This window comes from Piliocolobus tephrosceles, chromosome 10 (assembly GCF_002776525.5).
Source record: "Piliocolobus tephrosceles isolate RC106 chromosome 10, ASM277652v3, whole genome shotgun sequence".
Lineage (NCBI taxonomy): Eukaryota > Metazoa > Chordata > Mammalia > Primates > Cercopithecidae > Piliocolobus > Piliocolobus tephrosceles.
In genome coordinates, this window is record NC_045443.1 from 810,006 (window position 1) to 832,878 (window position 22,873).

General features: G+C 54.7%; 2 protein-coding genes across 9 annotated transcripts in view; one reads left to right on the forward strand and one right to left on the reverse strand.

Annotated features, from left to right (window-relative positions):
• The window catches only part of B4GALNT3 (beta-1,4-N-acetyl-galactosaminyltransferase 3), a 45,130-nt gene extending 35,829 nt beyond the window's left edge, over nucleotides 1-9,301 (forward strand). The window contains exons 21-26 of the mRNA XM_031936250.1: nucleotides 2,375-2,694; nucleotides 3,454-3,607; nucleotides 3,868-3,940; nucleotides 4,359-4,512; nucleotides 5,119-5,245; nucleotides 7,128-9,301. Of these exons, the coding sequence (XP_031792110.1) occupies nucleotides 2,375-2,694; nucleotides 3,454-3,607; nucleotides 3,868-3,940; nucleotides 4,359-4,512; nucleotides 5,119-5,245; nucleotides 7,128-7,236 (937 nt within the window). The 3' untranslated portion in view covers nucleotides 7,237-9,301. The remainder of the gene's footprint in view (nucleotides 1-2,374; nucleotides 2,695-3,453; nucleotides 3,608-3,867; nucleotides 3,941-4,358; nucleotides 4,513-5,118; nucleotides 5,246-7,127) is intronic.
• Nucleotides 9,302-10,395: 1,094 nt separating this feature from the next.
• The window catches only part of NINJ2 (ninjurin 2), a 108,301-nt gene continuing 95,823 nt past the window's right edge, over nucleotides 10,396-22,873 (reverse strand). For 7 of the 8 annotated variants that reach the window (XM_023182993.2, XM_023182994.2, XM_023182998.1 and 4 more), the window contains 3 exons: nucleotides 12,174-12,405; nucleotides 11,415-11,599; nucleotides 10,396-10,784 (listed from right to left, as the gene is read on the reverse strand). In XM_023182993.2, coding sequence (XP_023038761.1) covers nucleotides 11,433-11,599; nucleotides 12,174-12,405 — 399 coding nt within the window. In that variant the 3' untranslated portion in view covers nucleotides 10,396-10,784; nucleotides 11,415-11,432. Of the gene's footprint in view, nucleotides 10,785-11,414; nucleotides 11,600-12,173; nucleotides 12,406-12,637; nucleotides 12,912-22,873 lie in introns of those variants that run through there. The other variant, XM_023182992.2, reaches the window with a different exon arrangement.

Here is a 22,873-nt window from a genome sequence, read left to right on the forward strand (position 1 = left end):
TTTTGAGACGGAGTCTCGCTCTGTCGCCCAGGCTGGAGTGCAGTGGCCGGATCTCAGCTCACTACAAGCTCCGCCTCCCGGGTTCCCGCCATTCTCCTGCCTCAGCCTCCCAAGTAGCTGGGACTACAGGCACCCGCCACCTCGCCTGGCTAGTTTTTTGTATTTTTTAGTAGAGACGGGGTTTCACTGTGTTAGCCAGGATGGTCTCGATCTCCTGACCTTGTGATCCGCCCGTCTTGGCCTCCCAAAGTGCTGGGATTATAGGCGTGAGCCACCGCGCCCGGCGGGTGTACCTTTCAGTGGTTTTAAAAGTGTGTTCACAGTGTTGTGCAGCCATCACCATTGCCAAATTCCAGAACATTTTCGTCACCTTTGAAAGAAACTATATTGGCCGGGCGCAGTGGCTCACGCCTGTAATCCTAGCACTTTGGGAGACCGAGGCAGGCAGATCACTTGAGGTCAGGAGTTTGAGACCAGCTTGACCAACATAGTGAAACCCCCGTCTCTACTAAAAATACACAAATTAGCCGGGCATGATGGTACACACCTGTATCCCCAGCTACTTGGGAGGCTGAGGCAGGAGAATCCCTTGAACCCGGGAGGTGGAGGTTGCAGTGAACTGAGATTGCACCATTGCACTCCAGCCTGGGCGGCAGAGCAAGACCCTGTCTCAAAAAAAAAAACAAAGAAACCATATATGTTAGTGGTTACTTCCCATTCCTCCTCTTACCCGCAGTAGTATCTGGCAATAACTACTTTCCTTTCTAGCTCTGGATTTTCCTATTCTGGACATTTTATACAAATAGAACCATATTATATGTGGCCTTTATATTTGGCTTTTTGTGCTTAGCAGAAAGTTCACTTAGCACAAGTTTCCTTCATGTTGTAGAATGTCTTAAATGCTTGATTCCTTTGTATTGCTGAGTGATATTCTGTTGTATGGATAGACTACATTTTGTGTTTCCATCCATCAGTTGAAGGACATTTGGGTTGTTTCTACTTTTTGACTCTTACAAATAAAATGCTGCAGTGAACATTCATGCATAAGCTTTTATGTGAACATACTTTCAGTTATCTTGGGTATATATCTAGGAGCAGAAGTTCTGGGTCATATGGTAACTCTGTTTAGCATGTTGAGGAACTGTCCCTCTGCTTTTCAAATCAACTGCATCATTTCACATTCCCATCAGCAGTGTATGAAGATTCCAGTTTTTCTACGTCCTTATCAACACATTTCTTTTCATTTCATTGGTTTTGTTTTATTTATTTTTTTATTTTTATTTATTTATATATTATTTTTTTGAGACGGAGTCTCTCTCTGCCGCCCAGGCTGGAGTGCAGTGGTGCAATCTCAGCTCACTGCAAGCTCCGCCTCCGGGGTTCACGCCATTCTCCTGCCTCAGCCTCCCGAGCAGCTGGGACTACAGGCGCTGCCACCACGCCCAGCTAATTTTTTGTATTTTTAGTAGAGACGGGATTTCACCATGTTAGCCAGGATGGTCTCGATCTCCTGACCTCATGATCCGCCCGCCTTGGCCTCCCAAAGTGCTGGGATTACAGGTGTGAGCCACTGAGCCTGGCATTGTGTTTTGTTTTAGATAGCCATCCTGATGAGTGTGAAATGGTATCACCTTGTGGTTTTTATTTTTATTTTTATTTTTTTATTTTTTATTTATTTATTTTTTTTTTGAGACGGAGTTTCACTTTGCTGCCCAGGCTGGAGTACAGTGGCCGGATCGCAGCTCACTGCAAGCTCCACCTCCCAAGTTCACACCATTCTCCTGCCTCAGCCTCCCGAGCAGCTGGGACTACAGGCGCCCGCCACGTCGCCCCGCTAGTTTTTTGTATTTTTAGTAGAGACGGGGTTTCACCGTGTTAGCCAGGATGGTCTCGATCTCCTGACCTCATGATCCGCCCATCTCGGCCTCCCAAAGTGCTGGGATTACAGGCTTGAGCCACCGCGCCCGGCCGGTTTTGATTTTTATTTCTCTACTAACTAATGATTTAGAGCCAACCAATTGACATTTATCTTATAACTCCTTTTGTCTTATGGAATGTTGATTTGATCATTTTTATTGAGGTTTCTCAAGGAACCTCTTCAGTGTGACCCCTCTTACTCACCTCATGTGCTTAGAATCTCGGAGCTGTGAAAGACCTTCGAGATCATCCCAGTTCGGTAGGTACGTTTTTAAAGACCGAGGCAGCGAAGCTAGAGAGATTGCGAATCTTGCCTGAGGCCCTACAGCCAACCAGTGGCAAAGCTGGGACAAAAACCAGGGTCTCCCGACAATTAGCCTTGCAGGCTTCTGACACAATATGCTGCCCTCACAGTGTGGGAGGGAATTACTCAACCTCCCCACGCTTTCTGCCGTAGGCGGTACCAGCTGCAGCGTCTTGTGAATGTGGAGAAGCGTCAGGACCAGCTACGTGGGGGCCGCTACCTCTTGGAGCTTGAACTGTTGGAACGAGGCCAGCGCGTGGTGCGGATCTCCGAGTATGTGTCTGCGCGAGGCTGGCAGGGCATCAACCCAGCTGGTGGGGAGGAGGCTGAGGCCCGGAACCTGCAAGGCCTGGTCTGGGACCCACACAGCCGTCGGAGACGGGTCCTGAATACCCGGGCCCAAGAACCCAAGCTGTGCTGGCCCCAGGGTTTCTCCTGGAATCACCGAGCCGTGGTCCACTTCGTTGTGCCTGGTGAGCCTCGAGCCGAGCCTCGGCATTCTCAGGGAAGGGTCGTCGCACTGTCGGGAGCGCGCGCATCTGCTTTCACTGAGTTGATCCCATAAGCATCATTCTGAGAAAGAGCACCTTATGGTTGAGGAAACTGAGGCTCACAACAGGAAAGTCACTTGTTTAAGGTTATGTGGCTAGTAAATGTTGGTGCTAAAAACAAACCCTGCCTCATAGGCCAGTGCTCGCTCTGTCACACTGGGTTTCAGGGTTGGGTGTGATGACTGGGGCTGCTAGCACGGGGGATGGTCATTGGTCTGGGGAAGTAAGACAGGGCACTTAATGAAGTGATTAGCAGGGTTTTATATGAGAAGGAGGCACACACAACAGGCCGGAGGTTTTATATGAGAAGGAGGCACACACAACAGGCCGGAGGTTTTAAACAATGGAGATAGCACGATGGGGATGGGACAGGTCACGGTTTCACTAGTAGAACATGGCAGGGCTCCTGACGACGAGCCCCAGCCAAGGCCTTCTCGTGGGCCCCCTGCCTGGGAGGAGGGTGCGTGGGGAGCAGGATGCAGAGGCCCCCTTAACTGGTGAGCACTCCCTCTGCCTCGTGTCTCTGTGCTGCATTGCGAATGGTTTTGCAGAGTTGCACTGTCCCCTCAGCCAGGGTCCGATGGGCCCTCCTGCCTCACGTGGGAACTGGGAGTGGAGGCCCTCATCCGCTCATAGTTGCCTCATCTGTGTTTCTCTCTCCTGCCTGACCCCCTGGGGTAGTGAAGAACCAGGCACGCTGGGTGCAGCAATTCATCAAAGACATGGAAAACCTGTTCCAGGTCACCGGCGACCCACATTTCAACATCATCGTCACTGACTATAGCAGTGAGGACATGGATGTTGAGATGGCACTGAAGAGGTCCAAGCTGCGGAGGTGAGGGGGGCCAGCGGCCAGGGGGTGGCGTGGGCCACGCCTGCCCTAAAGTCCTAGGGCTGCTGGGTCCAGGTCCAGGGGAGAGCCAGGGGTCCTGCCCAGCCTTCCTCATTCCTAGTCTCCAACTTCTCCCAGAGGGCTCACCTGCCCATAATCCCTTCTCGGGAGCACACATCATCTCTATTCTATGCCTGCCGACTTCCTCCAGGGGACCACCACAGCTGAGTCCTGACACTCAGCCCTCTCTCCCCTTCCTGCAGCTACCAGTACGTGAAGCTAAGTGGAAACTTTGAACGCTCAGCTGGACTTCAGGCTGGCATAGACCTCGTGACGGTAAAGGGCATGGATGGGGCTTGCAAGATGGAATTAAAGGCTGGTTAAGAGGTAGAGAGACATTTGGGGTGTATGAGGGGGTGAGCCCCTCAGGGAGGACAGGAGTGAGGACACAGGAGGGCCCCTCTGCTGTGCTGCAGGCCAGTGCCGGGGTGGGACCAGCAGATCGCAATGGAGCATTTACCCTGTTGTCCAGGGTCCTTGGAGCCCATAAAGAGTGGGGAGGAGTCAGAATTCACTCTGATGGTTAAAACTGTGTTCCGACGTTCAGCACTGTGGGTCTCTCCCCAGCAGTTGGTTTTGTGGGAGTTTGTGAATCACTTCAATAGGGAAGACTCCGAGGCGTCTCCTAGAGGGTGGCCTGACCTCCTAGCTCTGGTCTGCAGGGCCTGCTGACCCTGCCCACATCTGTCCCCAGGACCCGCACAGCATCATCTTCCTCTGTGACCTCCACATCCACTTCCCAGCTGGAGTCATCGATGCCATTCGGAAGCACTGTGTGGAGGGAAAGATGGCCTTTGCCCCCATGGTGATGAGGCTGCATTGCGGGGCCACCCCCCAGTGGCCTGAGGGTGAGCCCTGCTCAGACTGGGGAGGGAGGAACGACTCCTCTGATCCTGGCTCTTTACTCCAGAGCTGGGAGCAGTCCTATCTATGAGTGTCAGCTTCCTCCTCCCCAGCCCCACCCTGCCCTCCTGTGGCCTTCACTCCCCTGGAAAACTCACCAGACAGGTCCCCTCGGGCTGAGCTGACAGCCACACAGCAGGTGCAGCAGTGCACACCTCCTGCCTCGTCTTCTCCTTCATTCGTTCATCACACGTTTACTAAGCACTGCTGTGTGCCAGATGCTATGCCCTGTGAGGAGCCAAAGATGGAAAGGCAGGCTCCCTGCCTGTGGGAAGGGAAATGGGCAGGTAAACGGACACACAGCTGTGTCTTCAGTGGCTGCCACTGTCCGATCCCTTTGTGGGGCCGTCGTCAGCCCGCGGGCACAGCCTGGAAGGAACCTTAGTTAGGGGGTTTTCCTCCAAAACAGGCAAAGTACTTGTTCAGCTAAGACAGTTTTCAGCCTCCCCCAGCCCCAGCCTCTGACTTCCAGAAGAGGCTCTGGGCACACAGCCTCCTTCCTTCCTCCTCCCGGCCTCTGGCTCGTCTCACCCGGAGCTGTCTGTCCACAGGCTACTGGGAGGTGAATGGGTTCGGGCTGCTTGGCATCTACAAGTCTGACCTGGACAGGATTGGGGGCATGAACACCAAGGAGTTCCGAGACCGCTGGGGCGGGGAAGACTGGGAGCTGCTGGACAGGTGAGTGGGAAGAGGAGGCGTCCACGAGGCCTGGGAATTCGTCCCTCCAGGCGCTCTAGGCAGGCAGCCAGGCCGTCCCCCTCGGCCGCGGGGTCCCAGTGCGCGGTAAAGAGCACTGAACTCGGGGGACGCCCTCAAATCGCTGGCCTCGCTGGGACTCAGTTTCTCTATTAGAGGGGTGGGATTCGCCCTCTGTCTGTGTCACAGGGTTGGTGTGAAAATGAACATGCCCGGTGCACTGTGTAGCAGGCATATCGAGTGTAGACAGAACCGTAAGGTTCTCAGCACCAAGCAGGGCACTGTGGGAGAGACTGCGTCCTCCCCGGCCGAGGGTAGGGCACCCCCCTCAGCTGCCGAGCGGGGAGCCCGGAGTTGTGGGATGGATAAGCAGAACCCGACAAAGGTCAGGAAAGACTTGGGGGCCAGCAGAAGAGACAGTGGAGACCACTAACGGGCAAGAGGATATCCAGGAGGTGCCGAGTCATGAGACACCAAGGGCCCCGGGGGTTGGGAGCAGGAGGAAAGGGTCAGTGAGATGAAAAGCCTCAGAGGAGAACAGAGTACAAGCTGCTGCCTTGGCAGGTGGACAAGGAGAGCAAGATTGGGCGGGGACACCAGGCCATGGGTGCTGAGGCGGCGGAGGCCATTCTGTGTGAGGTTCCTCTTTCAAGAAATGTGCTGCCAAGAGAAGGGGCAGAGAGAGGATGCCACCTTGAGATCTGAGCCTATGGGGAGGGAGCAAAGGAGAAGGGAGGGTACCCTTCAGAAGGCTCCCAGTGCTGGAACAGCGTCTACCGGAGGTGGACAGGGCAAGGTCAGGAGCACTGGGGACAGAACCTTGACACGAAGACGCTCACTGCTTCTCGAGAGGCAGGACAAAATGCATCCACCAGGTACCAGGTCCCTATACTTGGCTGGCCATCCACATCCGTTACCTTGTTTATTTCTCCCCAGACCTCAGTGAGGTGGGCGTCATGATCTCCGTTTTCCAGATGACAAGACTGAGTCTTGTAGAGAAGCTGATAACTTGCGCCAAATCTCACTCACTAAAGTGTTCGAGGCTTGAAAACTAGGTCTATTATTTTTTCCCGTTGAGGGAAGAAAGAAAAGGAGGGTGACAAACTAAGAGAATTTGAGGTGAAAAGGGGGAAGTTAAAGGAACTTAGATAACTGGGATCTCATAAAAAGGGTCTTAGATCAAAGGAGCCCCCAAGGCAGCTGGAAGCCCTGATTTGGGGAGCCAGGCCCAGCAGTCACCTCCACCTTTGATCTTTGTGCTGGGCTTTTGCTGCGATGCACGGCTCCCATACCGCCCTGAACCTCCTGCCTCTTTGGAGGCTCAGGAATCCGGTTTGGCCACGCTCGGCCCTGCCAGAAGTGCAGGCCTCCCTGTGGGAGGAACACCCTGCAGCCTGTGCATGCAGAAAAGGCGTGGGGAGGGCCTGGGCGATGTCCTGGTGCAGCGCTGCCTCCCTCCGTCTGCGACGTGTCCCCTGGAGGCGCCAGTTGTGGGGCACTCAGAGTGTGCCAGGAGCAGTGCTGAGCCCTCAGCATCCATCCTTCTCGTCTTCACCATCTCTGATGTGTATGTAGTATGTCCACGGTAATGATAGATAGAATTCTCTGTCACACATTATCCTCTCATTACACATATGTGATAATCCTCCTCCTGGAGATGAGCAGACAGGCTCTGAAAGAAGGCATGACTTACCCAGTCGTGCAGCTGGGTCCAAACCCAGGCCGCCTGGCTTCACAGCCCACAGCCTTCCACTCCACCTGCCTTCCCTGCCCTGTGGGGAGCGAGCAGAGGGTCTGTGGTGAGGCGGGGGGGCCCCAGCTGCCTCCTGTGCTTCTGTTGGCTCATCCGGCTCCTCCTCTTCAGGATCCTCCAAGCGGGCCTGGAGGTGGAGCGGCTGTGCCTCAGGAATTTCTTCCACCACTTCCATTCCAAGCGAGGCATGTGGAGCCGCCGTCAGATGAAGATGCTGTAGCCGGAGGGTGTCTGCTGGGCCCAGCACTCCCTGCTCCTGGATTAGCAGCGGCTCCCCAGGGCCCTGCTGCTGTTCAGGGATGGGGAGTGGGGCGACGGCTGGTCCCCAAGAGGCCTCGAAGCTGACAGCCCACTCCAGCTGGAGCTGTCCCCTCACAGAGGCAGGTTCCAGGGCTCCTGTCTCTGCTTCCTGGGCCTTCAGGAGAGAGGAATTTGACAGGCCACGAGGGGCCACCTGCTCAGCTGAGAATGAGGACAGCTCCTGAGAAGGACCGGTCAGGAAGGAGAGATCTGGCTGAGCGACACCATCCTTATCCATGAAGGTGCACGCCCGTATCCACCAAGCGCTCCTCACACCAAGCGCTGACCACCACACAGTCTTCTAGTGGACATATTTTATTGGGGGGCGGGGATTTTTAAAACAGAAAACCGAAACTGCTGTCCAGAGCGGGGGTGAGGCTGCCACTGAGGGACTGTCCCCACATGCAGACCTCACACCCACTCCTGTGTCCCTTGGGCATTGTCCCTGGCTGCGGGGCTGGTCCCATGTGGGGAGTTCTCTGCTCCCCCCTGGGCTCGTGCCTTCCAGAGACACATCTCCCAGTAGCCACCAAACAGCTGGCCACTGATGAGGGCATTAACCTTCTCTGGATGGCTCACTTCAGACCAGAAGCACAGAACGAGCTGTTTCTGGTGCTTGGGCACTGGGAGGTGGGGAGCTGGCGGGCAGTGGGCTTGCCGCTCCCTGGCACTGGGCATTCAGGCCTGCAGAACAGGCAGGGTGATGGAGGCAGGGCAGAGAAGCCCTTTCCCTTCCCGGCGTGCCTGTGGGTAAGGCCTCCAGAGAGGACGTGGAGAAGAGGTACCGAGGATGTGGACGGATCTGTCGGTTTCCTTAGACCAGAAGCGGGTGGGGCCGGACAGAAAGGGATGAAAAGGGAAGTGGAAGCTGTGAGCCTCCCAGTCCAGCTCTGCTGCAGACCTTCCCTTCTGCAGGGAGAGCCCTGGCCCCCCGGCCTTGAGTGGAAGAGGAGGAAAGGGTGTATGGGGGCGAAACCCTGGAGCAGGGACCAGGGCGCAGGGTGAGAAGGGCGCAGGGTGAGAGGTTTGGGGAGGTGAGGACACTGCCCTGAGATATCTCCTGGAAGCAGGGAGAGGAGTGGGGGCAGGAGGAACTGAAGGGTGGGGCGGTTTCAGGGAAAATAGTCCTTGGCCTTTTTAGTCTACGCCACCCTTTCTGTCACCTGGTGACCTTGTACTTCTCTTGCACTAATAACCCCCGGTGCGTTTGTGGCTGGGGGTTTTTCTGTTGCTGCTGCTGCCTCCGCCACTGCTGTGAATTTGTCCATGGTGCATCGGACACTGGATCTTGAACTCCAGAGTCTGTTCAGGGAGGTGAGCACAGGGCTTGGGGAGGGGCGGCGGGGCCCAGAAGACCAGGCCACAGAGCCCCTGCTCTAGGCTGTGGCAGTCCAAACCACAGCACTGGAGCTGCAGGGTCTGCCCAGCGGGCTCTGCATTCCCCGAGAGCACGAGGCTGGCAACGGGAGAATGGAGCCCGTGGAGAACCTTTCGGGGATCGGGGAGAATCCCTGCCTCCCTTTAAGGAATCATGAAGGACAAAGACTTTTGAGTTACAGGGTGTGGCTTAGGAAGGCCATACCTGCTCCCTGGGCTGTGGTGTTTTCTGTGCCCTGCTAAGGCCGACTGGCCGCTGGAGAAGGATCACGGGGCATAGGCTAGGGCTGCAGTTGGCCAGTGGGGCTGCCAGTTTCTTTCTGGGACCACTCTTGTCCTCGGGCATTGCACTGGAAGGCTGGAACCAGCCCAAACTGCCCGTCTGCTTCACTTCCAACGGCCAGGAGCCAGCCCAGCCTACTACCCTGCCCACCACCCCACCACCCCTGCACCCTGGGCCAGTGCCTTGCATTTGATGTTTGTTACCTCCACACCATCTGCCTTAAGAGGAAGGGCCGGGCAAGGCCCCTACTCCCTGGAGAAATGTCTTGGGTAGGGGAGGGTGTGGGATGGTGGGAGGGGAAGCATTAAATACAGCAACTTCTTAGGAAACAAAAAGTGCTTGTCTTTTCCTGTTGCTCTCCACGGATGTAAAGGATTGGGCTGAGGGGCCCAGGTGAGCGTGCCAAGGACCCTCCCACACCACCCTCCAGCCTCACCACAAGCGTGGTGCCTGCCGTGTGGGGATGGCCTTCTCTGCACTGTGGTTCACTCAGGAAGAAGACAACATTGTTCCTTTCTGAGCAGCTCACTGTGTAATAGACTAGCCATTTTCTGTTTGGCAGATTAATGGAGGTTGGTGGTTTTAGCTGAGAAAAGCTATGGATGCCCTGGGTGGAGAAGGCTAGCTATAAAGCCAGAATGGTTTGGTGAGCAGCAGAGAGAAGCCAAGGAGTGGCTGCTGCTAAACTGGCAGACCATCTAAAATCATTTCTGTTTGAGCTGGCAGTGCTCTGCTAATGCTTTGCAGGTGCAGATCTACCTTCCTCATTACATTTGGCCCAGGCAAAGGTCAAAATGAGTTTGCAGTCCTTCAACACATGCCTGAGGGAAGCCGAGACTGAAAGCTTGAATAGCTTACAGCAGGTTCATGAGAAGATTGTGCACGTGTGCGTCCATCTGCAGTGGACTCATCTACAGCGGACGCGGCGGATGACGATAAGCCCATCTGGGCCAGGAACACTGTGGCTCCCAGCAGAACCCACAGAGGAGGGAGCAATTTAAAAGACTTCCTGGCCGGGCGCGGTGGCTCAAGCCTGTCATCCCAGCACTTTGGGAGGCCGAGACGGGCGGATCACGAGGTCAGGAGATCGAGACCATCCTGGCTGACACGGTGAAACCCCTTCTCTACTAAAAAATACAAAAAACTAGCCGGGTGAGGTGGCGGCACCTGTAGTCCCAGCTACTCGGGAGGCTGAGGCAGGAGAATGGCGGGAACCCGGGAGGCGGAGCTTGCAGTGAGCTGAGATCCGGCCACTGCACTCCAGCCTGGGCCACAGAGCGAGACTCCGTCTCAAAAAAATAAAAGCCTTCCCACCCTCCAGCCCTGGAGTTTGCTCTCCTGAGCCCTCTCCAAGGCACAGATGGCGACCAGCCTGGATGCCTGAGCCTGCAGGACTAGACGAATAAGTGGACTCAGGAGTGGATTTGAAGAAACCTTTATAGATATAGATTCCATTTTACAGAAAGGGAAAACTGAGGCCTGGAGCAGAAGGAAGCAGTAGGGTAGAGTCAGAACCAGAGTCCTTAAGCTGGGCAGACTTGGCCTTCAACAGACATGCCTTAGGTCCAGGAATTGCTACCAGGGAGGTATGGCTGGCAGTACCTGCATCTGAGCTCAGGACTCCAGACCAAGATGGAAGTCCCTCAGACCAATCACAAAAAAATCACTTTTTAACTCAGGTGCTGTGGGTAGGGAGCAAGGGCAGCTATACCGTCCTTTCAGAAGCTCTCCTGGGCTGTGGAAAGTGCCCATGAGCCTGGCAGATCACGGAGGAAGGAGGTAGGAGGTAGGAGTTCCAGGCCCAGTACCTGTTGGGGAAGCAGAGAAGAGGCAATGAGGAGGGCCGGCCAGATCGGTGCCCCTCAACCTTCAGCGTGCCCAGGATGCACCTGGCCACCTTACGCATGCACGTGCCTGCAGCCCGTCTGGAGCACAGCCTGAGATTCTGCATTTCCAGCAAGCTCCTGAGTGGTTTGTGGATGCTGCTGGCCCAGGGACCACTGTCAGTAGCAAAGGCTGCTAGACAATGGCAGGGAGAAATTCTCCATCTCCACCTTTCCTCTCGCCGGAGGGGCAGAGTTAACCACTAATGGCATCGCCTCCACCCTGTCCCAGACCGTGGGACACCCTGAGCCTAATAACCGAGAGCTACCCGTTAACACAGCAATGGGACTTCGTGCAGGCCTTGCCCAGGCCACCCGTTAACACAGCAATGGGGCTTCGTGCAGGCCTTGCCCAGGCCACCCGTTAACACAGCAATGGGGCTTTGTGCAGGCCTTGCCGAGGCCAGGCTCTTGCAGATCCCCTCCTTGCTCTCGGAGCTACAGGCCTTCCCCCTTTGTTTGGCAAGGGATCTGTTTCTTGCCCGAAAGCCCCAGAGGGGAGAGAAGGGCCGCTTGGGGAGCCCCTGGAGCTGGGGTTCCCCCATCCTCCCTCACCTGGGTCCCAGGCTGTATTCAGAGAGGATTTCTTGAGGCCCTGGCAGTCAGGAAGCCTGTCTTGTGTGCCCCAAAGGCTGTAATGAAAACATTGACGACCACGGTGAAGAAGACCAAGACGGTGGCCGCGTTGTTGAGCTGGTTGAGTCGCCACTGCTTTTCTACCTCATTCAGGTTCAGCCGTGCTGCAGGGAAGTGGAGTAGGGGGAAGGGTCAGAGATGGGGCCACAGCACGGAGCTGCCCCCACAACACCCACCAGAGTCTGGAGAGAGGGGCCCTTCAGAAACCCATGCGGCAGAAATCCAGGAAGGTGGTCGTCATCGGGCCGAAATGCCTCTGCCCTCGCCAACCAGCACATGGGGCACCCTCGTGTGCTTCATCCCACCAGGATCTGGGAACTTCAGCTGGGTCCTCTAAGAGTGGGGATGAGTGCTCATGGAAGAAGCGGGTGAGCGAGTGGGTGAGTGAGCAGTTAGCGAGGTGCTGGCACAGTCACCCAGCAGGTGCTGTGGAGCGTCTGCTCCGTGGGATACCAGGAGATAGGACAGGGCACCTGCCCTTGTGGGGTGGCATGGGATACCAGGAGATAGGACAGGAAGTTGTTCTTTGGGCCTGTGTTAGCAGAGGGCGCACTGCAGGTCAGTGTGTGGTTGCAAAGCTGCATGCGCCAATGCAGAGTGGCCCAGGGAACACGGGGGACCTTTCTGCCGGCCGTAGGTGCCGAAGCAGGAGGCCCGACTGCGGGCTGGACTCCTCACCGATGACCACGAGCAGGACGCCGATGGCCACCTGCAGGAGCAGAGAGAGGCTGAGGAGGGTGACCAGGGTGATGTAGTAGTGAGAGGATGGTCCCTGCTCCAGCACTGCCTTCAGCCGCATGGCGTTGGACATGAACAGGGCCACGTCCAGCATGCTTTCCGCCACGCTCTTCTTGGTGGCGTAATGGTTCAGGTTGATGGGCTGGTTCCTCCTGGGGTCGGAGCTTCCAGGCTGTAGGGGAGAGAGCACAGACTTACCAAGGTGGGCGACAGGTGAGAGGTTTTAAAGCTCTTTCCAAACCAGTTGGGAAGCTCAGGGCAAGTGACACCCTTCTCAGTGTCATGGCCTGATACAATTAAGGGTTGGACTAGAAAACCCGTAAGGACCTCTGCACTCTGAAATGATGTCCTGTTGCAGTTGATATTTCCTGGAGAGTCGCCCCTTCCCTCACACCTTCGCACACCTGGCTGGAGAAAGCGGAGAGGGTTCTGTGCTGCTGGTAAAATGCACCTTCCTCATCCTGTTCACTATTTTTCCTGGGCCAGGCCTCAGCTTTGGGCTGATTTTCTTTTCCTTTCAGAGGAAAGCGCTTGAGAAGACAATAAAAGGAGCTTGGTGACTTCGGGTGAGATAGAGAAAGGCTCCTCCTCTCCATAACGCCGTGGCCCCCAAGGCAGGGTGCACAGCTCAGCAGCTGGTCATCGGCTGGCTTTCCATCCCTCAGGAGCACCGGAGCTGCCGCCCCGCTCAGGCACACGCTGTCAGCATACACATGCATGCATGAGTGTGTACACACAGTAATGCATACTAGTTAAACACTCTTAATTCATTTTAATTATTACCTTTGGCTAGGATTTATTGAAGCATAATTTACATTCGATTTGATTTTGAAGTGTAAACTAAAGCTTCTCAAGAAGCCACTAACTCCAAAAGACAGAATCACAATATAGGGCATATGCTGTGGGCCTCTGGGTTCGGCCAAGAAATTCAGACTGGCCGCCCTGGCCAAGGGCAATCTGCAGTCACTCCAGAGTACTTGGAAAATTGATTTAGCAGTGCTGCTTGGAACAGATTGGGCCAGGAAGGGCTAGAAGCAGGGAGAGTCATTTAAAAGTTACAGTCTTGATTTAGGATCAGAGTGAAAAGGAACTGAAGTGGAGCAAGGTGAGAAAGGAAGGAATGGAGGACTCTGAAAGATGCTACAGCCTGGAGGTAGGGAAGATGACCCAGCAGATCACCACGACAGGACAGATACCTGCTGAGTGGGGACAGATAAACGGATAGATGGATGCATTCCTATATATGCACAGTGATGCATACTAGTTAAACACTCTTAATTTGTTTTTAATTTTTTTGGCTAGGATTTATTGAAGCATAATTTACATTTGATTTTGTTTTGAAGTATAAAGCGTCATGGATTAAGGGATGGATGGAGAGATTGGTGGGTGGATGGATGGATGGATGCGTGGATGATTGGATGGGCAGGTCTCAGAGGGTCTGGAATGTTCCTTGTACTTCGTGCAACCCCAGTAAGTCGCTTCACTTCTCTGTACCTCAGGGAGTTACACAGAGGACAGTTGATTTACACATAGGCTAACTCATCTCTGAGACCCTTTGGATTCTATGAGGATACCCTGCAATGAGGCCAGGTGCGATGGCTCATGCCTGTAATTCCAGCACTTTGAGAGGCCGAGGCAGGTGGATGACTTGAGGTCAGGAATTTGAGACTAGCCTGGCCAACATGGCAAAATCCCATCTCTACTAAAAATACAAAAAAATTAGCTGGGTGTGGTGGCACATGCCTGTAATCCCAGCTACTCAGGACGCTGAGGCAGGAGAATCACTTGAACCAGGAGGCGGAGGTTGCAGTGAGCGGAGATTGCACCGTTGCACTCCAGCCTGGGCGACAGCTTTGTCTCAAAACAAAACTCTGAAATGCAGTGGTCTCTAGACTTTCTTGATAGTGTCATCTCAGCATTAACTGTTTTGGCCATGCATCCTCAATACATGTACATTCTTCCATTATCAATTATACATCTTTTTATGGCACTTATATATAGTAAAAAGTAGAAACATTTGAGAGGATTACATAACATTCAATATAAATAGAAGTTTAATTTTCTTATCCTACAATATGGTCTTGGGCACTCGTCTTTGGAGACCCAGCTCTAATCCACATGCCTGGCTACAGATTGGACCAGTCCTCTCCTAGGCCAACAGAACAGAAAGGGGCCTCTCTTCCCCAGTCCTTCTCCTAAAGTTTGCCTTCAAAGCTCAGCCTAATGTCTTCACCCTGCTCTTCTCGCTTCCTTTCCGAGCTCCTGGCCCTTTGCTCTGTTTTCCAGGAGGGTGTGCGCACACAGACACATTCAGGAGGCACAGGTGCTCTGTTTGCCAGGAGGGTGTGCACACAGACACATTCAAGAGGCACAGGGTCGTCATGGGTGCTAACAGCACCTGCCCTGATGGAATCCCCCCTGGCAGCCTGTGCCCCGCAGGCTGTCCCTCTCCGACTCTGTGGACCGGTCACTGGCGGATCAAGCACACAGGAGTGGCTCTTTCACTTTGACCACACTCTAGGCCACCAGCTTCCTACATGGGGCAGTTCCCTGCACCTGGTATCAAGCACCTTCAGTATCAAGATTCCAAGTGTCCTCAACTTCTGGTCGGGGCAGGACTTGCCGAGGGTAATCAGGAGTGTGCACTTTGGCCCGTGGAGCAATTTAAACACTTTCCCTGGGAGATTAGAATGGAGACCAGCGGGTAGCATTCATTCAATAGGTTGAGTGTACATGCCAGGCGGTACTTGGGGCTGTGAGGGAGGACCCCAGTGCCTAACAAAGCATAGTTGCTGCCCCTCCCTGGGATCCTGGGTAAGCACTGGGCCACAGGCTGCTCCCAACAGGCCCTGGCAAGCTCCTTTTGACGGCCACCAAAATCAGGCTGGGGTCCGGGGCCCACAGAAATAAGGAAAACGTCCGTAGGCACGAAAGGAGTGGAGTCCTCACTATCTCTCCCCTGGCTTCCTTCGTATTTGATTTTTCTGGGGCCGGGGTTTCAGCTGGTGCTGGGGGCAGCCAGTGAGGTTGGAGGAGGTAGGGACAGAGGGTGAGTGAGGAGCTGCGTGGACCTGGGAGGCCACACACAGCATTCAGGGCCTTTGGAAATGCAGTTCAAGCAAGGCCGGCTTGTCTAGGGCCAGCTGGCCTGGTTGGTGAGGGCCAGGGATCCCAGGGCCAACACTCCACAAAGGCCCATGGTCGCTGTCAGCACCAAGGCTGCAACCTGTGGCCATAGCCCGTTTGGTGAAGGTTTGTCCTCGGTCCCCAAGAGCACTCATTAGGCAAGAGAGTCTCACCCCCTGCCCCCAAATTCAAAGTGCCTCTGCCCAGGCTCAACTGTGCCCCCCGGCCTCCCTGCCCCATGCCTGTGCCACCCCTCCCCTCTCTTCCCCATCCTCCAGTTTGTCCAGTAGCAGCAAGCTTTGCCCTTTCTCCGCCTTCCTGGTCTAGCTTAGAGGAAGACAGACCCCCTTTCCCCCAAATTTGTTTGTTAACAGTGAACAAAACCTTAAACTCAAACCTCTGATGGGACGTGCTGAGCACTGACCAGTTAGTGGGGGAAGAGGCGGCAGTGGGTGGTGAGTACTTGGGCGACACAGGTCTTCCCAAACCTCTATGGAAAGCATTGCTATTTGTAAGTTTTAACAGAGCTGGTTGGCTTTTGTTAAATTAACCTAAAAGCCATTGTTTCACAGGGAATGTGAGGCTCGCAGTGTGTTCAGGGGCTGCGCCTCACCGTTTCCTCTCTCTGAGGCCGACCCTGGACTGCCTTTAACTGCGGGTGCTGGGCGGGGTCTCGGCCCCGCAGGCGCCAGTTCTCCGAGTGTCCACACGGTGGCGCGCGGGGTCCGGGGAAGCGACGGGACCGCGGCAGCCGGACGGTGTTTCCACCCCGGGGAACCCACACGCAGGACGGGGTTGGTGTGAAACCTGGAGCCCTCCGAGGCCCGGGACAGGAGCCTCGCCCGCAAGTCCGAATGGGCCCAACTAAAACCCACCAAACGTGTGTGTCAAGCCAGAGTTCAAGAATCAACCAGAGCTGAAGTGGAGCCACGTGGGGTGGGGAGACGAGAAGGGCGGGGCGTCCGGCGCCACCTGCAGCCCGGGACCAGCGCATGGAAGGGCCGGCAGAGGCCCGGGACCTGGGTGCCTGGAAAGGGGTCGTTTCATTGCAACGTCTTTAAAAGCAGGGAACGGGTTTCTCTAATCCTTGCGGGCCAGTTTAGGTGCAGCCCTGCTCAGAGGCAGAGGGATGGATGAAATGACCTGAGGGCCCTCCCTTATAGTGGGAGGAGCGGACCAGATAAAGCCCTAAATCCTGCAGGGGCCATCCTTTCGCCCACAGCCAGGGACTGGGAGCAACTCCACAGGGACCAGGGTGTCAGAGGCGTGGGGAGCGCAGCTGGGTGGCCCCCGCTCCTGCTCAGAGGAGCTGGCCCTTTAAGGCCAGGCCCAGGCGGGTCGGGAACAGAGACCCGGGAATGTGGGCTGGACTGAGGAGCAGAGCCACCCGCATGAGTCATTCGTGTTTCACCGGACTCTTCACAGCTGGCTCTCGCTTGCCGCCCTCCCCTTGCCCTGGCCCTGGCCTCTGCGCCCTCCCTGCAGAGCTGGCCCGGGTGGGCTGGCGGCCTCCACCCACCACAAGCACACAGGGCTCTGCCCACTCCCGGCTCCTTTCGTGTTGATCCTCGAGGAGCAGGGGACCGGTGGGCTAGGATTCCCGGCCCAACTCTGCCTCTGGGCTTGGCACTTCGGTGGTCAGTTTCCACATCTATAAAACTGGAGGAAAATCCTGTCTCTGGAGGGCAGAGGCCACGGACAGACAGAACGACACTTTGCTCCTCCACAGAAGGACGGACAGGATCCAAGCGGTTCCCATTTCCCCAGCCTGAGACCCCTCTCTCAGTGAGGCTGGCTCTGGTCTCATTCTGCCCCACCCTGCTCGCTCCTCCCCTGCCACTCAAGGGAAGCAGGACGCTGACCCAAGACTCATTGCTTTGGGCTCCCAGAGTCCCTGTTCAAGGCGCGGTTGCCTGTGGGAAAGGCTGCCCATCAAAATCGGCCCAACCGATGACACCCGAAAGACAGACGGGGCATTTGGGGCGGCGGGAAGCTGGAGCACGGCGAGTGCAGGGAAGGTGGGAGAAGATCCGAGTGCAGGGAAGGTGGGAGAAGATCCAAGTGCAGGGAAAGCCGGAGAAGATCCAGAGTTTGATCTGGACGCCTCTGGGCCCCCGGCAACAAGAGGACATGGGTTTGGTGATTGGCATGAGATGAGGCGGGGGGTGGGGACACCACAGACCCAGCGGTCGCCAGTTTGCCCCATTCCTGGGCCTGCCCGGCACAGTCATTTTCCTCCCTCTTCCACACCCTCCTCTCTCGTTCCAGCTCAGAATTCCCTGTCACCGAGGCCTCTTGCCAAGTCCCAGCTCCTAAGGCTGGTGCAATTCCATCCCTTGAAGTCAAGGATTGCTTCATTGTTCTCCCAAACAGCCCTTTATCCCTTAATCCTTGTTGGCCTCTATTTTTGTTTATTTACAGAACTTAGGTTGGCTAGGAAAGGAATGCCTTTTTTGACAGAAAAGTAAACATGTTTTTACGTTGTTTATCGACATTATGGTCCGTGGAGACCATAAGCTCCAACAGATCATTCTGCTCTTTCTTGGAAACAAGATTACAGGGCTGTTCTCCCAGAGGGCCGTGGAGGTTGGGTAAACCCCAGAGTGGTAAGTAACTGCCCTACCAAAAAGCCAGGGAGCCCACAAATCGGTGTGTTTAGGCCCTGGGGCCTGTGGCAGGCAGTGTGTGTCCCAAGGGAAGGTGTAGGCTGGTGAGGGGGAGTTGTAGCAGCCCGGAAGGTGTCACCAAAGGCACCTTGACCACATTCCAGCTCTGCTTTAATGAGTGAACAAGGCGGGGCCCGGAGCACTGGACTCCTTATCTGTGAGATTGAAGGGACCGGAACACAGGCTTCCTTGGGAACTTCCTAGCACGGAGTGGTCTAGGGATGGGAAAGCCGGCTCCGAGTGGAGAATCCCGGAGGCCGAGGACATCGCTGAGAGGCAGCTGCAGGGCATGGGTGACCCTCTCCTGAGTCAATCCTGCCAGCCCTGAGAAGACCCGCATGGGAGCGTCCTGTGTGCCAGCTCACACTCAGGGCTACACACCAGACAGGCCCAGAGGAACAGCGGCCAGTGGCCCTTCTGGTGGCCTCAAAATGACCGACTGCCCGGGAAAGCCAGGCTTCCCTGGAGAAGGAGACAGTGGCGACCTAGGCTTTTGGAAAGCTGATTTCTCACAAAGGGAAAGGGTGGGTCCCAGCCTGGGAAGAGTGATGTGTTCAAAGGAAGGGGCTTAAGTGAGCTTTTAATTCGGTGTCAGTCCCTTGTCAGAATTCAGCTGGGAAGGGTGCCTGGGCCTGTCCCGGCTGTGCACACACACAGTGGGCTCTCAGTGCATGGGAACAGTGGTGGTTCCCACCTACAGAGGACATACCCTGTGCCTGGAACAGGGTTAAACACAGAACATGAGTCACCTTACGTAGTCCTCACAACAGTTCTGCGAAGTAGGTGAGGGTATCGTCATCACAGTTGAGAAAATAGAGGCTCAGAGAGACTAAGTAACTTGCCCACGATCACACAACACAGTTTTTAATTCCAATCCTCTATGTGCCGGAGCCTGTAATTTTTATTTATTTAATTTAATTAATTAATTAATTTATTTATTTTTGAGACAGAGTTTCACTCTTGTTGCCCAGGCTGGAGTGCAATGGCACAATCTCGGCTCACTGCAACCTCCCCCTCCTGGGTTCAAGCAATTCTCCTGCCTCAGCCTCCCGAGTAGCTGGGATTACAGGTGTGCGCCACCACGCCTGGCTAATTTTTGTATTTTTAGTAGAGACAGGGTTTCACCATATTGCCCAGGCTGGCCTCGAACTCCTGACCTCAGGTGATTCACCTGCCTCGGCCTCCCAACATACTGGGATTATAGGCGTGAGCCACCACGCCAGGCCCGGAGCCTGTAATTTTCACCCTTACTCTACTGCCCCCGAGAAGTAGAAGACATACTTCCTACTCCAAGGAGTTTAAGATCTAAAGATAAACACACAGCCTGGCTGGGTGTGGTGGCCATGCCTAGACTCCCAGCTATTTAGGAGGCTGAGACAGGAGAATTGCTTGAACCTCAGAGGTGGAGGTTGCAGTGGGACAAGATTGCGCCACTGCACTCCAGCCTGGGCAACACTGCAAGACTCCATCTCAAAGAAAAAAAAAAACAGATAAAAAACAAAAACATATGCGGCCTAAGATGAAGGAAGACTAGTCCCATAGGGTACACATGCACACTTACTAAGAGGAGGCGTAACCTCTACCTAAGTGAAACTTGCGCGAGGCTTTCCTGAATCTGCAGTGGAGCTGTCTGCCGCCACAAAAGGGGCACTAGACCCAAAGGCAAAAGGCTTGGGTTCAAACTGGTAAGAAGGGACCTGGGTGACTGGAAGAATAGGGTTGAGAGAGGGAATTTTATCTGTACCTTTTGAATTTTGAACCGTGTGAATGAATTATCTTAAAAAATAAATTTGTGGCCAGGCAAGGTGGCTCATGCCTGTAATCCCAGCAGTTTGGGAGGCTGAGGTGGGCAGATCACCTGAGGTCAGGAGTTCAAGACCAGCCTGGCCAACATGATGAAACCCCATCTCGACTAAAAATACAAAATCAGCTGGGTGCATGCTTATAATCCCAGCTACTTGGGAGGCTGAGGCAGGAGAATCGCTTGAACCTGGGAAGGCAGAGGTTGCAGTGAGCCATGAGCCGAGATGGTGCCACTGTACTCCAGCCTGGGTAACAAGAGCAAAACTCTGTCTCTAAAATAAATAAATAGGCCAGGTGTAGGGGGAGGTTGCAGTGAGCTGATATTGTGCCACTGCACTCCAGCCTGGGTGCGAGACTCCATCTCAAAAATAAATAAATCAATAAATTGGTAACAAAAGCAAATACGTACTCTGCTACGGTCTGAATGTGCCCCCTAAAGTTTATGGGCTGGAAACTTAATCCCTGCTGTAATAATGTTAAGAGGCAGTCAGGTCATGAGGGCTCTGCCCTCATTTATGCATTAATGCATAATTATCATCATGCATTATCACGCATTATCATGGTGGCGGGTCAAGTTATCGCAGGAGTGGGTTCCTGATAAAATAATAATAATAATAATAATAATAATAATAATAATAGTAAATAAAAGATGATCTTGGCTTCCTTCCTCTCTCTTGTGCTTGCAAGCTCTCTGGCCCTGCCACCTTCTACCAGGGAAGGATGTGGCATGAAGGCCCTCACCAGATACCAGTGCAATACTCTTGGACTTCCCAGTCTTCAGAGCCATGAGCCAAATAAACTTCTATTGTTTATAAATTACCCAGTCTCAGTTATTCTGTTACAGCAACACAAAACAAACCAAGGCATACCCTGCAAAAGGCCAGTGGTTAAAATAAACTTGTTAAAACAAAACCGAATTTATGACTTCATCTACCCAGACCCTAGCTGGTCCTTCTCTGAAGTGGGAATAATATCTGCCCTGTCTAGCACAAAGGGCTGCTAGAAAGATCAATGGGATAATGTGGGTGAATGCACTTTGAAAACTGTGAAGTATTAAACAAATATGAGACGAGAGGGAAATCTATCCCACACAGGATTATACTCCCACGTGTGGGCCTAGAGGCATTTTAAATACTGTGTTGTGACTCAGGGCCCGTCCCAGCCCCAATTTCAAAGTAGTCACCATTTATGGTCCTAACAACTTCCACGGTGTTTGAAGTGCCTCCTGTGCCCATTAGGCAGCCTCTGTCCTCACTCCTGCTGGCTCTCACCTTTGAGCCGCCAGCAGGAAGAGAAATGCTCACACAAGCCCGCCTGCACTGGGTCTCCAGGGTCATTGTTACTCAAGTGTAGTCCTCTCTCCTGGGCCCCCCACCCACCTCTCTAGCCTGGTCCCCAGCTCCTCCTCCCACCCCTGGAGAACGAACCCTGTGCCAGGCTCCGTGATGCTCAGACGTGCGGGGCCACACCAGATTACTCACTGTTCCCTGAACACACCCCACCCTTCCCAGCTGCTCCTGCTCTGCTCCGGGACTAAAGGCCTTTCTTTCTTCGCCATGCTCCCCCTGGGGAAATCCTTCCCTCCTTTCTAGACCCTGTCCCCAAGTGCACTCCACCAAGGCCCTGTTTGAAAGAAGGTCGCTTGCTCCCTGGCCTGTGCTGGCCTTGGCGTTGTTGAGACCTCTTGAGACGGCTCCTTCTGCTGCCCACTTTAGCACATGGACCCCATCTCCACAGGCCTGAGTCCCCATGGAGACTAGCTCAGCACCTCGTCCACAATAGGTGCACAATGAATGATGATTGCATTGAATTTTTATGAGAGCTTTTTCAAAAAAGGCAAAAGTCAGGTTTTTTAAGGGTGGGGCTTCATGCACAATGGCTTCTGGGTGGGGGAGAGAAATTTGCGAAGTGAATCTTTGCTCTTAAAATAAACGCCCCCACGGCAGGCAGAGCTCTTTTTTCCCTAGATCCTGCCTTTTTGCTCAGCAGTCCTGAGGGAGCCTCAGGGAATGAATGACTGGGGCTGGAAGCTGCAGCTGGTCTTCAGGCCAAAAGCTGTAAAAGCTCAGACCCCTGAGGCCTTCTGTCTGGGGCAGGCCTCAAGCAGGCTCCCTGACTGCAGCCTTCCTCTGCCAAGAGCCGTGATCTCTCCCTTAAAAATCAACAGTCTCTAATCCACGTCGGGGTGGGGTGTCTTTTGCGTGTTATTCCAGCAATAACAGGTAACTGGTCCAGAAACCTCCTCCGAGCCCTGGGCACAGTCTCAATGCGAGTTCCAGCCCTTGCCCGGAGCTGCACACTGAGGCCTAGGCTGCAGCGCCGACAGGCCACGTGGGGAGCGGCGTCCCGGAAGGCCTGCGGCGCCGCCGTTGCCCATCAGGGGGCGGCAGGAAACAGCGTCCGCCAGCGCGGGCGTTCCCCGGGCTTTGACCCCTTTGTGATACGGAGGTGCACGGGTTTCCCTCCAACAAAAGGGGGCCATAGCTTGCAAACAGAAGCAAGGCGTGTAGGGAAGAACAGGAAAGCAGGTGCGTTGAAACGGGAGCTCAGAGGGGCCTGCTTGCTTTTTTATTTCAGTTGTTACTGGTTTTTGGAGACAGGGTCTTGCTCTGTCGCCCAGGCCGCAGTGTGTGGCCCCGTCAGAGCTCACCGCAGCCTCGACCCCCGGGGCTCCAGCAATCCTCCTGCTTCAGCCTCCCAAAGTGCCGGCACTGCAGGCGTGAGCCACCCCCCCGGCCTCCTTGCTCTTTCTTAGGGAGCAGTTTCCACCTCCCCTGCAAGAGGTCACTTTGTCAGTGGCTTTCAGAAAAGACTGTCTTCTCCGGGTTCAAAGTTAATCGTGGATTTACCCACCACACAGACATTTCCAAAGAATCGATCTGCTGCCTCTCAGTATCCACCCTAAACGAGAGCACTTTCCCAGTCAGCGCCTTGTCCTGGGCCTTCCAGACCTGTGTGGCCTTTTGCTCTTTGCTCTACGCCCACTTCGGCATTCCCCAAGCCCCCCCCCCCCCCCCCCCCCCCCCCCCCCCCCCCCCCCCCCCC